The sequence below is a fragment of the Astyanax mexicanus genome, chromosome 9, assembly GCF_023375975.1.
Source record: "Astyanax mexicanus isolate ESR-SI-001 chromosome 9, AstMex3_surface, whole genome shotgun sequence".
Classification (NCBI taxonomy): domain Eukaryota; kingdom Metazoa; phylum Chordata; class Actinopteri; order Characiformes; family Acestrorhamphidae; genus Astyanax; species Astyanax mexicanus.
This window is the reverse complement of record NC_064416.1, coordinates 32,746,910-32,760,320: the sequence shown is the minus strand read 5'-3', so window position 1 is coordinate 32,760,320 and position 13,411 is coordinate 32,746,910. Positions and strand designations below refer to the sequence as shown.

Below are 13,411 nucleotides of genomic sequence, written 5' to 3'. Positions count from 1 at the left end.
CTCCAGCTTTGATTGACAATGTCTCTAAACCACTCATCTACACACCTCTTGTCATTTTCTTTTTAATGATTCTTTTTTTACGTGGTAAATTTAATCAGAATCAGAATCAGAATTGCCTTTATTGTCACATGGTCAAACCAGCGAAATTAGCCATCAACCCATCCATACAATAACATACAAGGGGGAAACAGGACAGGATAGGAAGACAGGGTAAGCCGCAGCGTGTGCACGCGCCTCCAATCATTTCTTCAGTTAGAGGGATACAAGGGGGAAGAAGAGGGTAAAAAAACATACCCCTAGACTGTGCCCTGAAGAGCACAGTGTAGGAACATAAAAAAACCTCAGCACATAGGCACATACAATATACACAAGAGACCAAGCAATGAAGGCGTGGGAAAGGGTACGGGAGGTGGGGGGGTCATTAGGTAAACAGGGAGAGATTCAAAGTCACAGTGTTCTTTGGAGGAATGCTCCCTATCATCCACAAGGCCGAGTGCTGATAGGGCGGGAGCCAAAAGCAGATTAGACTTCAGTTGTTTAGGCGAGTGACCGCTCTCCAGTTTAGCATGGTCACTCTCTATTGTCCATCATGGTCTCAATTTTCTCCACTTTCCTTTGCAAAGCCGTTTGCTTCTCCAAGATGTTTTTCATGTTGCGGTTAAAAGTCACAGTCTGAGTGCCGACAGCTCTGCCCACCGCATCAATCAGGTCGGGCAGCTTTTGGGGGCCCTTGACAGCTGTCCCCACACTTTTAATTTCACGATACACCAGGGCAATGCCTAATCCAATCAGCAAGAACCCTGTGATCATTGTGCCGAAAAGGTAGACGTCTTCGATGTCCTCCACAGAAAGAGTCGCCAGGCACACGGTCCGCCACGTCTCCCACGCGTCCCTCGTGTAGCCAGCTGCAAACGTTCCATCAGGACAAGCAGGTTCCCCCGAACCCAGGCTTCTCGTCGAGAAGATGGTGTCAATTGCATTGAGAGACCATTTGATCAAATCCATTTCTTTTAGTTTGAAGAGCAGTGTGAAGAGAGTCTCTTAAGGAATAGCAGTGCCAGACGAGACAGGAGAAGCCAAGCAGGAGTGATAAGGGGAGGAGAGGGAGAGAAAGAAAATGCGACCGCCTTCAACGAGAGCAAAGAGACAGATGTACATATAAATGTACAAACAAAAAAACTTTAAAATACATTTTATTATTCCTTGTACATTGACCGAATTGCAAAACTTAAATATGTAATTAAAAACATTGATAAAAACTATTTAAACACTGAAAAAAAATTAAATTGTTCCCTGTCCCAACTCTCTAACCTTAAACTTTACCATGAAATATAATAATTAAAATCAGAGATGTATTTTTTTTTGCATTGTCCTGTGACTCCAAATCCCATATATGCCTTAAAAATACTTTTTTAATAATAAATCCATAATATTTAAGTTCAAATACACATTTTAGTTGTGTCCCTGGGCTTAAGTCAATCCTGTTACTGTATTACATTTCCCCATCTGAAAGTCACATCAACAACAGGAAGTGACATCAGTTGCTTCTTCTGAAGACCATGGGAAGAACAAAATTAAGTTCCCTCTTTTGTTTTTCTCTATATTTGAACTTATTGCAACTATGACTGAGGAGATCAATCTCAAAACTCATCGATGTTACCTAAATTAATTGTTAGATATTATTTATTTTTAAAATAGAAATTTTGGGGAAATCACTAGAACGTGCTCTGTGCTCTAATGCTATTAGCATAGCCACCATTTAGCTATTTTTCATGTTTTCTAATTCTATGCTAAAAACATATTCCTATTACCCAAAACATAAAAAGTAACAGGAATGAGTGCCAGTAACAGGAGTGATAAACCGTCATAAACCGTTTCTTTAAAATAAAGACTTTCTTTAGAGAAAATCTTTTTAAATGTCACATGATTTTTTTTTAACCATGTTTGGCTTAGAAACCTTGTATAAAAAGTCCATCTCCACTCCACTTATTATTTTAAATTAGAAGCACCTGTTTGATGTCGTTAGCTGCATAAAGACACCTGTCCACCCCACCAAATTAGTAACACTCCAACTATTAATATGGCTAAAACCAAAGAGCTGTTTAAAAACAACAGAGATAAAATTGTAGTCCTCCACTAGGCTGGAAAGGGTTACGGGGCAATTGCCAAGCAGCTTGGTGAAAAAAGATCAACTGTTGGAGCAATTATTAGAAAATGGAAGAAGCTTAACATGGCTGTCACTCTCCCTCGAACTGAGGCTCCATGCAAGATCTCCCTTTGCCGCGTATCAATGATTCTAAGAAAGGTGAGGAATCAGCCCAGAACTACATGGGAGGAGCTGGTCAATGAACTGAAGAGAGCTGCCACCACTGTTTCCAAGGTTACTGTGGGTAAAATACATTAAAACATCATAGTTTAAAGTTATGCATGGCACAGAAGGTTCCACTGCTTAAATCAGCATACGTCCAGGCCCGGCTTAAGTTTGCCCATGACCATTTGAATCATCCAGAGGAGTCATGGGAAAAATTCTGTGGTCAAATGAGACCAAAATAGAAATTCTTGGTCTTAATTCCACTCATCGTGTTTGGAGGACAAAGAATGATGAGTACCATCCCAAAAACCATCGCTACTGTGAAGCATGGGGGTGGAAGCATCATGCTTTGGGGGTGTTTTTCTGCACATGGGATAGGACGACTGCACTGTATTAAGAAGAGGAACAACCTCTTTGCCTCAGTTAGAGCATAGAAGATGGGTCGTGGCTGGGTCTTCCAACATGACAATGACCCAAAGCACAGCTAGGATAACTAAGGAGTGACTCTGTAAGAAGCAAGGTTCTGGAGTGGCCTAGCCAGTCATCAGACCTAAACCCTATAGAAAATCTTTGGAGGGAGCTCAAACTCTGTGTTTCTCAGTGACAGCCCAGAAACCTGGCTGATCTGGAGAAGATCTGTATGGAGGAATGGGCCAACATCCCTGCTGCAGTATGTGCAAACCTGTTAAAAAAACTACAGTAAACTTTTGACCTCTGTACTTGTAAAGGCTACTGTACCAAATATTAACATTGATTTTTTTAACAGGTGTTCAAATACTTATTTGCAGCAGTAACATACAAATAAATTAAAATGTGCATGTCCAATGTGAGAGACATAATCTAAAAAAAAAAAGAAAAATTCAGACCACTCCATGATTTCTAAGTGAGAGAACTTGCAAAGTTGCAAGGTGTTAAAATACTTATTTTCCTTACTATATAATGAATGCCTGTGTTTGCTCTTCTCTCTCTCATTTCCAGAATGTCAGGCCTCAGAGACAAATCACATTTGGTGGAGAATATGGGCCTTAAATAAAGTTCTGTAGTGTGCGGTGGATAGCTCACCTATGGATTGCTAAAATATGGTCTTTTGTCATTTAAAGTGACTTTAGTGTTGTGAGAAGGGATGGCAAGTCTAATAAACATGTCCCATGCCCAACTTATTCTACTTTGGTAAAATATATATGTAATGAAAGGCACAGACGTTTTACGCTACAATGTTACTATGTGATGTCCCCTCACAGCCTTTATTATTGTTCTTTTTTGATCACGGGTTTATTTTGGAGAGGAGGTGCTAATTTGCAATGCTGATGAGAATACCTAGTAGCGCAGGAGCATATAAGGCAGTGCAGGACTGAAGGGGGAGCAGTAGAAGCTCTGAATTTGATGATGGATAAAGGTCCAGAGGAGAGAGGTCACTGGAGGACTAAAACTGAGTTCCTGCTGGCTGTGGCTGGACATGTCATTGGCATTGGAAATGTCTGGAGGTTCCCTTACCTCTGCTACAAAAACGGAGGGGGTAAGATCATTAATAATAATACATTACAAGTACTGTATCAGTTTAACTGATTTTGCCTAAAATGTGTTCATACTGTACGTACATTTTTCAGGGGTGTTCCTGGTGCCCTATGTGGTGTTTGTGGTGACCTGTGGAATACCCCTGTTCCTTCTGGAGACGGCTATAGGACAGTATACAACAGAAGGGGGCGTCACATGCTGGCAATGCATCTGCCCACTGGCAAAAGGTACAGTAAGAAACAATAAGAAATTGGTAACACTTTACAATAAGGGTCACAAATACCAGTACTTACAATTTCTTAAGAATGTAAATCATATTACATATAATAAAGTTTATTTTAGACATTAGATTAAAAGAATTGGAATTATAATGTCTAACTAGTGTCAAAATAATAATTAGTTGAGACATTCTTCTGTAAGTACTGTTAATTAGGGAACATTATTGACTTTTTCTTTTTTTAACCATGACAGGTAGGGTGTTTTTTTATTATTAAAAAGTATAACTTTAAATTAATCATTTAGCCATTTGTATAAAAATAATCAAGCTATGTCAACTAACTCCCTGTCTGACCAATCATATCAGGATAACCCTCCCCCTTTAATAGTAACATTAAAAAAGATCAATGACATCACAACCATTATACTGTTTTTATTTTTAAGACACTGGAGACATTGCTGCTGCATGTTCAGCAATTAATAATATTAGTTTCAGTTAATATTTATCACGTTGTATCTGAACTTAGCTGAGATAAATCTTAAGCTGTCCACCCTAAAAAAAACACAGCAATTAAACTTATTTTTGAAAAAAATTAAAATGTATCTTTGAAACAGAACAATGCATCATGTTTGCAACTCTAGATCAACACATTTTAATCAAATAGCAATGTTGAGTGTAAATTACGACAATTACAGGTGTTGCCTATGCAATACTACAATGTCTGTTTAAAGTTGATTCTGTTTTCCGTTATATCAAACTGTGAGGTCCAGATTATTATGTGAACCAAAAAGTGACTGTTACGAACTGTCACACATTATTTACATGTTACAAATTACATTAATTTACAGTCACATATTAATCCCCTCAGCTATGTTAACAAGCAAATTTATCTCATAAGCTAAACTGGAACAGCCGATATGTCAATCTTGACAAATGAGTTAAAGCAGTTGCCAAACAAAGTTAATAAGAGGCTAACTACAGTCTGATATACTCACCTCTAAATGGTGAAAGAGTTAGCACTTAGTGTGGTTTGCAGCTTATGTAAATGCTGCTCCAGCCCCGGGACTGGAGAAATAAACTGGAACTCCTATTTAATGCTGTACTCCAGCAAAGTGGTTTTACTGCTCCTTAATACCTGACTTGTAGAATTCATACACAAGGTGCATCAGATTATAAAGTGCACTGACGATTTCTGGTACAAAATTAAAAAAGAATAAGTGTGCCTTAGAGTGCTAAAAAAAACATCTTTATTTTTTTATTGTATTTGTTTGCATGATTATTCTTATTCTTTACAGTATTTCTATAAACAGTAAATATTACAGCAATCTCAGACTACAGATTTCCATATTTTACCCTTTTTTCTAACTGGAATACAAGGAGGTTATATTTGCTCCATGTTTATTATATAAATGCTGCATGCAAGATTGAAAGAGGTTGCTTACTATTTGTTAAATAAAATATTTCTGTGATATGTGTTTTGCATGGTACAGTTCTTTTGTGGTTAGAATCTCTTTTAGACAGTTATCTTAGCTAAGCTTAGCTGTGTATAAAGCTTAAATCAGTATCACATTCCGGTTTTTACCAATATTACAGTTTTTAATCCCAATTCCCCTCCTGTTTCAGGAGCTGTGTGCTATGCAATGGTCTTTGCTAAACCCATTACTAGTCCCCAAGTGCTAAACACTATATCTAACTATGGCAAATAAATAGCTGTATGGCTACTGAACTAAATACAGTCTTCTTTTTACCACTGGCAAGGTCCTAAAATTAGGTCCTAAATATACAACATGACTAAAACTAGAATATTCCTGCCACCCACACTTCTGACCTTAGTCACCAAATCTGCATATCTCAACCTATCCATTCACAAGCTTCACCAACTTCCTCAAATGAACTATTACATCTATAAAATAAACTATCAACATCTGTTTTTAAACATAACAAAGTGTTTTAGTAAGATGTCTTTGTTACTTTTGTATTTATTGTATTTTTTTCTTTTTCATTCTATTTATCTTTTTTACCCATCTATAAATTATAAATCATATAAATAAATCATATTTTCTGTCAGGTGTCGGTTATGCAGGTCTGGTGATCACCACATACTCCAGGTGTTATATGATCGTTCTGTCCTGGGCACTTTTCTACCTGGTCTTCTCCTTCAGTTCCACACTGCCATGGGCCAGCTGTGACAACACCTGGAACACAGGTAAGAAATAGATAGACAGACAGACAGACACCCCTAATGCTACTAGTTATGACAAGGACACTAACAAAATGCAAATTAGAGAAGATTCAGTAAGGAAAGAGGAAGTACCTGTCTGTGGTAGCACCTGAGCAGTGAATTTCAGATAGAAATGAATATGTTTTCATTACTTACACATTTTCCTGTGTAGATTTTTAAAAATGACTTGTGTGCAAATAATATATGGACAGCACCAGCAATAGATAAAGTCAAGTCATGCCAATGTATGCATGTGTGTGATTTTCTTTACTCTCAGATGACTGCAGTACTGTTGGAAAAAACAGAACATTCAACCGGACAGAACAATCCAACTCAACATCAGCTGCCACTGAATTCTGGGAGTAAGTTGGTCACAGTATTAGATGATATACACTACACAGACTGAATGTACATGTAGTGTACTGTCAAATATAATGAGACAGGAACTCGTATCATGTTCCATGACGTTCCCATTTTACCTGTAACTCTTATTTTGAAAGAGTGACAATGAAAGTAAGTTCAGCTCCTCTATGCAGAATTCTTTCAGTTGTGTTATGCTCCATCTTTACTGGTTTAATGGTTCACTTGTTTCTTTAATTTCTAAGTCTTTTTTTGTGTTCTCTAAGACACCTCAATTTCATACCTTACCTTTCTTCCACTGTGCAGGCGTAGAGTCCTGTCTATCTCTGGAGGCATTGAGGAGTTGGTGAAGGTTAACTGGGAGGTTCTCCTGTGTTTGATTGCAGTGTGGATTATTTGTTATTTTTGTATCTGGAAGGGAATCAAATCCACAGGGAACGTGTGTGTATATGACAAATTTGCTCACTTTGCTCAACATTGTCTGTTAGTATATTTTAGCAGTGTTGCACAATGACTACTTACCCCTATATAACTCTATGTACACATTTCTCAGGTGGTGTATTTCACGGCCACGTTCCCGTATGTGATGCTGCTGGTGTTGCTGGTTCGAGGGTTGACTCTGCCTGGAGCTCTGCAGGGAATCGTGTACTACCTCTATCCTGATCCTGAGCGACTGCTGGACCCACAGGTATGGCAAACTAGTTGTACATAGTTGTTTATTGAAATGAGACCACATAAAAGTATTTGATAAGCAATTTATTTTTTTAAGTAAATTCATAGTGATTATTCAGTAGTAACTTAGAGTAAATATTACTGAATTGTCACCAACTGTCTAATCTAAACATCTAATATTAACGACTCTTTTCACTGATGTGTTTGTGTAGGTCTGGATGGAGGCAGGTACCCAGGTCTTCTTCTCCTACAGTTCATGCGAGGGTCTATTAACTGTGCTGGGAAGCTACAACAACTACAATAACAACTGCTACAAGTAAATCCTACCACTAATAAGAATATAAATGTACATATACTTCTTAAACAAAAAATTATGAAAAACATTATTCATTCATATTCCCTGACTTTTATTAAACCGTAAGGATTAATCATTGATAACTTACCAGTTCCAGATGCTCAGACTCGAAGAGAGAGCGGAGCTATATTAGCTTTGTGATTGGTCAGGGTTCTGCTGACATCCACCCAACCCACTTTTAGACCTGCCCATCCCAAATGCAGAGGAGAGTGATGGTGGTGAAATACAGCAGAGATTTATTAGATATGTGGAGGATATTCATAAGACATACTTTGTACATTTACACAGGGGGACCAAAGAAACCAGATAAACTCAATTAGAAAGAAAACTCAAATTTAGCTTCCCGGGATTTGCCAAAAAGAAAAAAGTAATGACCCATAATTCCATAGTGTTTACGAGGTTAAAGAGTTGTTTATTACTTTGGCCAGAGATACATTGAAACATTGAATGAAAGCATGATATTTCAAATGAATCCACTGTGATGCATTACATGGTACTTTGCTGGCTTTTGTAAAATGTGAAATTACATCCCGTTTATATTAAACTCTTCACTAATTAGGCCATATTATACTAACACATTATAGTGTTATTCTAATTTGTGTGTTTGTGTGTTTCAGGGATTGCTTCATGCTGTGTCTGCTGAACAGCTGTACCAGTGTGGTGGCAGGGTTTGCTGTTTTCTCAGTTTTGGGATTCATGGCTCATGAACATGGCAAACCTATAGCGGAGGTAGCAGAGTCAGGTACTCTAGCATACACAGATCACCCATAACATTAACACCACCTTCTTAATACTAAATACACTGTCCTTTATATAAGCTCAGTTAAGCCTATATGACAGTTTGTAGTTTTATAAATACAGACTGTAGTCCTTCTGATTCTCAGTATGCTTGTATTATTTATTCTATTTTCACCCTCTTCTTCAATGGAACAGAACTGTGACCTTTTTGCAGTGTTCAGTGTGCACTAATGAAGAACTAGAGGATGACCAACACAAACTGTGCAGCAATAGATTCTCAGCTTCTGTCTCTGACTTTACTTGCATGAACTAGATGCAGCTGCTAAGTAGGAGCGTCTAATCAAGTGGCTAGTAAGTAAAAACAGTAAAAACACCTCAATCACCCCACCCATTGCCAGTGTCACTGTAGTGCTTAGAATGACCCCCACCCACATAATAGCTGCCCTGTGGTGGTCCTCTGGGCTGCTTATCATAGAAGACCATGGTAAAAGAAGGATAATAAAGCATGCAGAGAAACAGAATGACTAAAGTCTGAAATTAAAGCATTACAAAGTGTTAATGCTATGGCTGGTCTCTCACAGGACCTGGTCTAGCTTTCATAGCTTACCCCCAGGCAGTGGCAATGATACCCCTGCCTCAGGTGTGGGCAGTGTGCTTCTTCGTTATGGTGATGCTCCTGTGTCTGGACACAGAGGTGAGTAGACATAAAGACACAGACTCACAGTTACGCTCCATTTTTGATCTGATCATGGTTCTACTGGACTTGTACTGTGTTTGTGTTGTTTTATCAGTTTATTGCTCTTGAAACCATTGTTACATCAGTGACGGACATCTTTCCCAGAGTGCTACGCAGACCCAGGCACAGAGGACCGTTTCTCCTGGCCGTCTGCCTCTTTTGCTTTATGATTCAACTCATCATGACTACAGAGGTGAGAGAACTGGAATAAAATCGAATTGCCCCTTCCCAGTGATTGGTACTTTAATTAAATTTGTTATCTTTGTGCCCCACAGGGAGGGATGTACTGGTTTCAGCTATTTGACTACTATGCCTGTAGTGGAGCCTGTGTCCTGTTTCTCTCTGTATTTCAGACCTTGGCCATTGGCTGGATCTTTGGTGGGTTACACACCAATTCCAAACGCAATATACTTTCCTGAACATACAGTATCATAAGTACTATAGATATGACACCTTCCATTAAAGAGAGTTCAATTAGCCTAATATGGTTGTTTAACTGAATGGAATACAGTACACTTTAAATAAAAATCACTGTAACAAGTATGTAAGAGTATAGTCCTTTTAGCAGTTTTTTTTTTTGTATTATCTCCAGTACCATTGTATACTCATGTCTTCTATATGGTTGTTTTTGCTTGTCTTCCTCAGGGGCTGAACGACTATGTGATATAATTGAAGATATGACAGGATCATACCCTAATTTCATTTTTAGGGTGTGCTGGAAGTACATCACCCCTCTAATCTCCCTGGTGAGACTGTACTTGTATTTTCCAAATCCTCTTTGTACTTTACTTACAGTATTTTCAGAAGTGTCATGAATAAATGAGTGTGCACCCAGGTCCAATTCTGGGCTTGTTGCTGGTTTGTTTTCACACGCAAGAACTTCATTTGAACCATGAATTGATTATATAAATTTGCTTTTTATAATTTAGCTTATAAATTTAACTTAGATAATTTGGGACACTCAGAATTTCCCAGTGCAGAATCTTCTCCAAACCAGCAGCCGCCTGCTCGAAGCGAACCCCAAACAACCGATTTCTGTACAACTCAAGATCGGTACTCTGCACTGCTCCTGGGCTTTTACATTTGACCAAATGTACCAAGCTCTGGGTCGATAAAAACGGCTAGAGTAAAAATGCCCTTAGTCTCAGTCGATTTCTTGTTCTTTTCTTTATTTGCTGCCCTTCATTTACTACTCTTCTATTTCTCTATTCCTAGGTCACACTCATATATTACCTTGTAGATTTAAAGCCTCTGACATACAACCGTGAGTATCTGTATCCAGGCTGGGCACATGGGCTTGGTTGGATCCTGGCTCTTTCCTCCATCTTGATGGTGCCTGGATGGGCCATGGGATGCCTGTGGTCTGCAAAAGGGAGCTTCAGACAGGTGATAATGGAGGAAAACATTATTGCTATTTGCTTTGTAGTAGTGTATATATATTTTTAAAGAAAGTCTCACACGGTGCATTGTTAACTTGTGATTATTTACAGCGATGGCTTCACCTGTGCAGTCCTGATAGGACTCTCCCTCTGACCAGAAAACAGAGGGCAGAAATTCAGGAAGTGAACTCATCTGTGGAGATGGAAGTAATGTCAAGTCCAATGTAGAGAAAAACAACAATACCAAGAGATTAAATTTCCAATGTCGTATTTAGTTCTTAAATCTTTTCTAAGCTATTGGGTCTCAGGTTTTATTCACCTTTATGTCATTGTATTTTTCTGTGTTTATGCTTATTTACAGCACGTTGAATTGCCACTGCATAGAAAAGTTCTAATAAAAAAAGTAACTTGCCTTGCCTGGGGCATTTGTTGTATCATTGGTTTTTGGGGTTTTATTATCTATAAAAGCTTCCTATTTCATTGTAATGTAGCAAACATCAGGCTGAACTAGCATACGGAAAAGAGATTATTGCAACCCCAAATTAGAAAAGGCTGGGTCAATATGGAAAATTCCAGTTTCCTTGACTTATCACACTCAGAGCCATAGTTGCAGCAGATCATTGCTTTACATTAAAAGACAATCAAACGATTTTAAGCAATAATTACCCTGAGAAGTAAAAGATACCTGTTGGTCTTGAAACAAGGAACATTTATAGTTTTTTATAATGTCAGGAGAGCCTTACAGAGCCAAAGATGTGCTTCGAGATGCATGTCAGGAACACTGATTAAACATCTTCCTTATGTAAATTGCCTTACTACCTACTCATTTATTCGTTTTTAATGGATCCCACATAATCTTTCACTTTAAGAGTGTATGTAGTAAGTCAGTGTATCAATAATCTACATAATATCTGATAATTTCATGAACTGCAGTTATTCTTTGTAAAATATTAATGTAAGAAAAAAATGCATTATAAAATATAAATTTGTGTAAATAAAGGGTTAAAAGTATTTTAAACCTGTGTTTTTTCATTTTAGAAGTGATAATAAAGCCGGTAAATTATAAGAGTTACGGTGGATTGGGACGCCAGGGATTCTAAAAACGTCTAGCTTAGGCCAAGGATCCAGGTAGACTAGTGGGCCCCCTAAAAAACCCTTAAGATCACATGTTAAATCACATGTGTGTAAAAGGGCAAAAAGGAAAATGTTACGGGTGACAAACAAAATAATGTTTATTATATATAAAAGTTACTTCTATCTGCGGGGACTTTTATTTTGTTGGGCTTCAGCAGCAAAGAGACTCAAATGGGCTAAAGCTGTGATTTTGATCTTGTGGGGTTTGAGCGGAACTATTTAATAGGTTTGCAACAGGCCACCGGCAGAGCGGAAATGCTGGATGAGGAACGCAGCACGCCGATGCTGTTGGCGTTGTGTGCTGCTGAGAGGCAGAGGCGTTTTTTTAATTAGGCAAACCTAGGCATTTGCCTAGGGCCTCGACCAAATCTGTCCTCCATAGGGCCCCCCAAATCTGACCATCCCAGCTACAGTAAATGCACCAAAAACAATGTTAATTTGTTACTTATGTAAAGTAAAGAAAAAACATATTTCTATTTTTAAAAAACAACAGAAATATCAGTAGAATACTGAATTAATGTCTGAACACTAATTGTCCAAACACACATACCCCGCCTCCGTTGCTTGCATTGAACTAGTCCATAATATGATTAAGTAGCAATGTGCCACACGACGTGTTTCCTCTATTTACATCCACGCCAAAGCAAACACTGGTAATTTACACTGATAGTAAATATCTAACCAGCTTTTACTGATTTCTGCCCCCAATAACCCTTTCAATAACCTCCAATAGCCTTTAATAGTCTTCAGTAGCCTTCAACAGTCTAACCTTCTGCCGTGGTGTGTCCACTAAACTCCGTAGTTATAAACATCCTGAGGTTAGCAGCGCGCTAACTGACCTGTTTATAATGTAATCCGAGCAGTGACTCCGTGACGGCTGCTCTAAACTGCTGCTGTTAGCTGCTTGGGCAGAAAGATGAACTGTAGAGAGCTGTATTATCCGGTTAGTGGGGTTAAACCCTTAATTTCCTACAGAGATGATCTTAAGAAAACTGTAAAAAAAAAAAAAACGCTCCAGACTGGCTGAACTGAGCCTGTAGCCTGTGGCTGGGCTGTAGCTCTGACTGAGTAAAGACAGCGGGGCTTGTGCTGCTGTTGCTGCAGCTCCGGCTAGTGGTTGGATGAGGAACTGCAGCTTCCTGTAAGCGAGCAGTTTCACCAGCCATCCACACACAGCACTGCTTAACTGCTTAACCCTAAACTCCTGAATCAGATCGGCTTAAATCAGAAGAATATCTGCTGATCGCCAATACCGTATTTTGGCTGAAAATCGGCCGATACCAATACAAGCAACGGAGGGGGGTATGTGTGTTTTTGACAATTAGTATTAAGACATTAATTCGATATTCTACTGATATTTCTGTTGTTGTTGTTTTTTTTTATTCTGTTGGTTTTTCTTTTTGGTGTATTTACTGTAGCTGGGATGGTCAGATTTGGTGGCCCCTATGGAGGACAGATTTGGTCGAGGCCCTAGGCAAATGCCTGGGTTTGCCTAATTAAAGAACCGCATCTGGACTGGACAATTAGCTTGCATATTTGTGTATGCTGCAATAAAAAAATTATCAACTCATCGCAAACCCACCTCAATTTCTAAATGCTGTTTAGCTTCATAGGGTGTCATATTTTACATAATATAAATGCTAAAATTGTGAATATGTGTGAAAATGTGAATAAAAAAGTCATGATGATGATGAAACCCACCCCAAACCTCAGTCCAAACCTCAGCCCAAATTCCAATTTTCATCCTAAAAAAATGTATAACATTTTATACTG

General features: G+C 38.5%; 1 protein-coding gene across 1 annotated transcript; it reads left to right on the top strand.

Moving 5' to 3' along the window:
* Positions 1-8,081: 8,081 nt before the first annotated feature.
* Positions 8,082-9,567, top strand: LOC103032146 (sodium- and chloride-dependent betaine transporter-like). Its single transcript, XM_049483674.1, has 4 exons — positions 8,082-8,393; positions 8,971-9,083; positions 9,181-9,318; positions 9,401-9,567. The coding sequence occupies exons 1-4, from the start codon at positions 8,279-8,281 to the stop codon at positions 9,542-9,544; spliced, it is 510 nt and encodes a 169-aa protein (XP_049339631.1). The 5' UTR covers positions 8,082-8,278; the 3' UTR covers positions 9,545-9,567.
* The last annotated feature ends 3,844 nt before the right edge of the window (positions 9,568-13,411 follow it).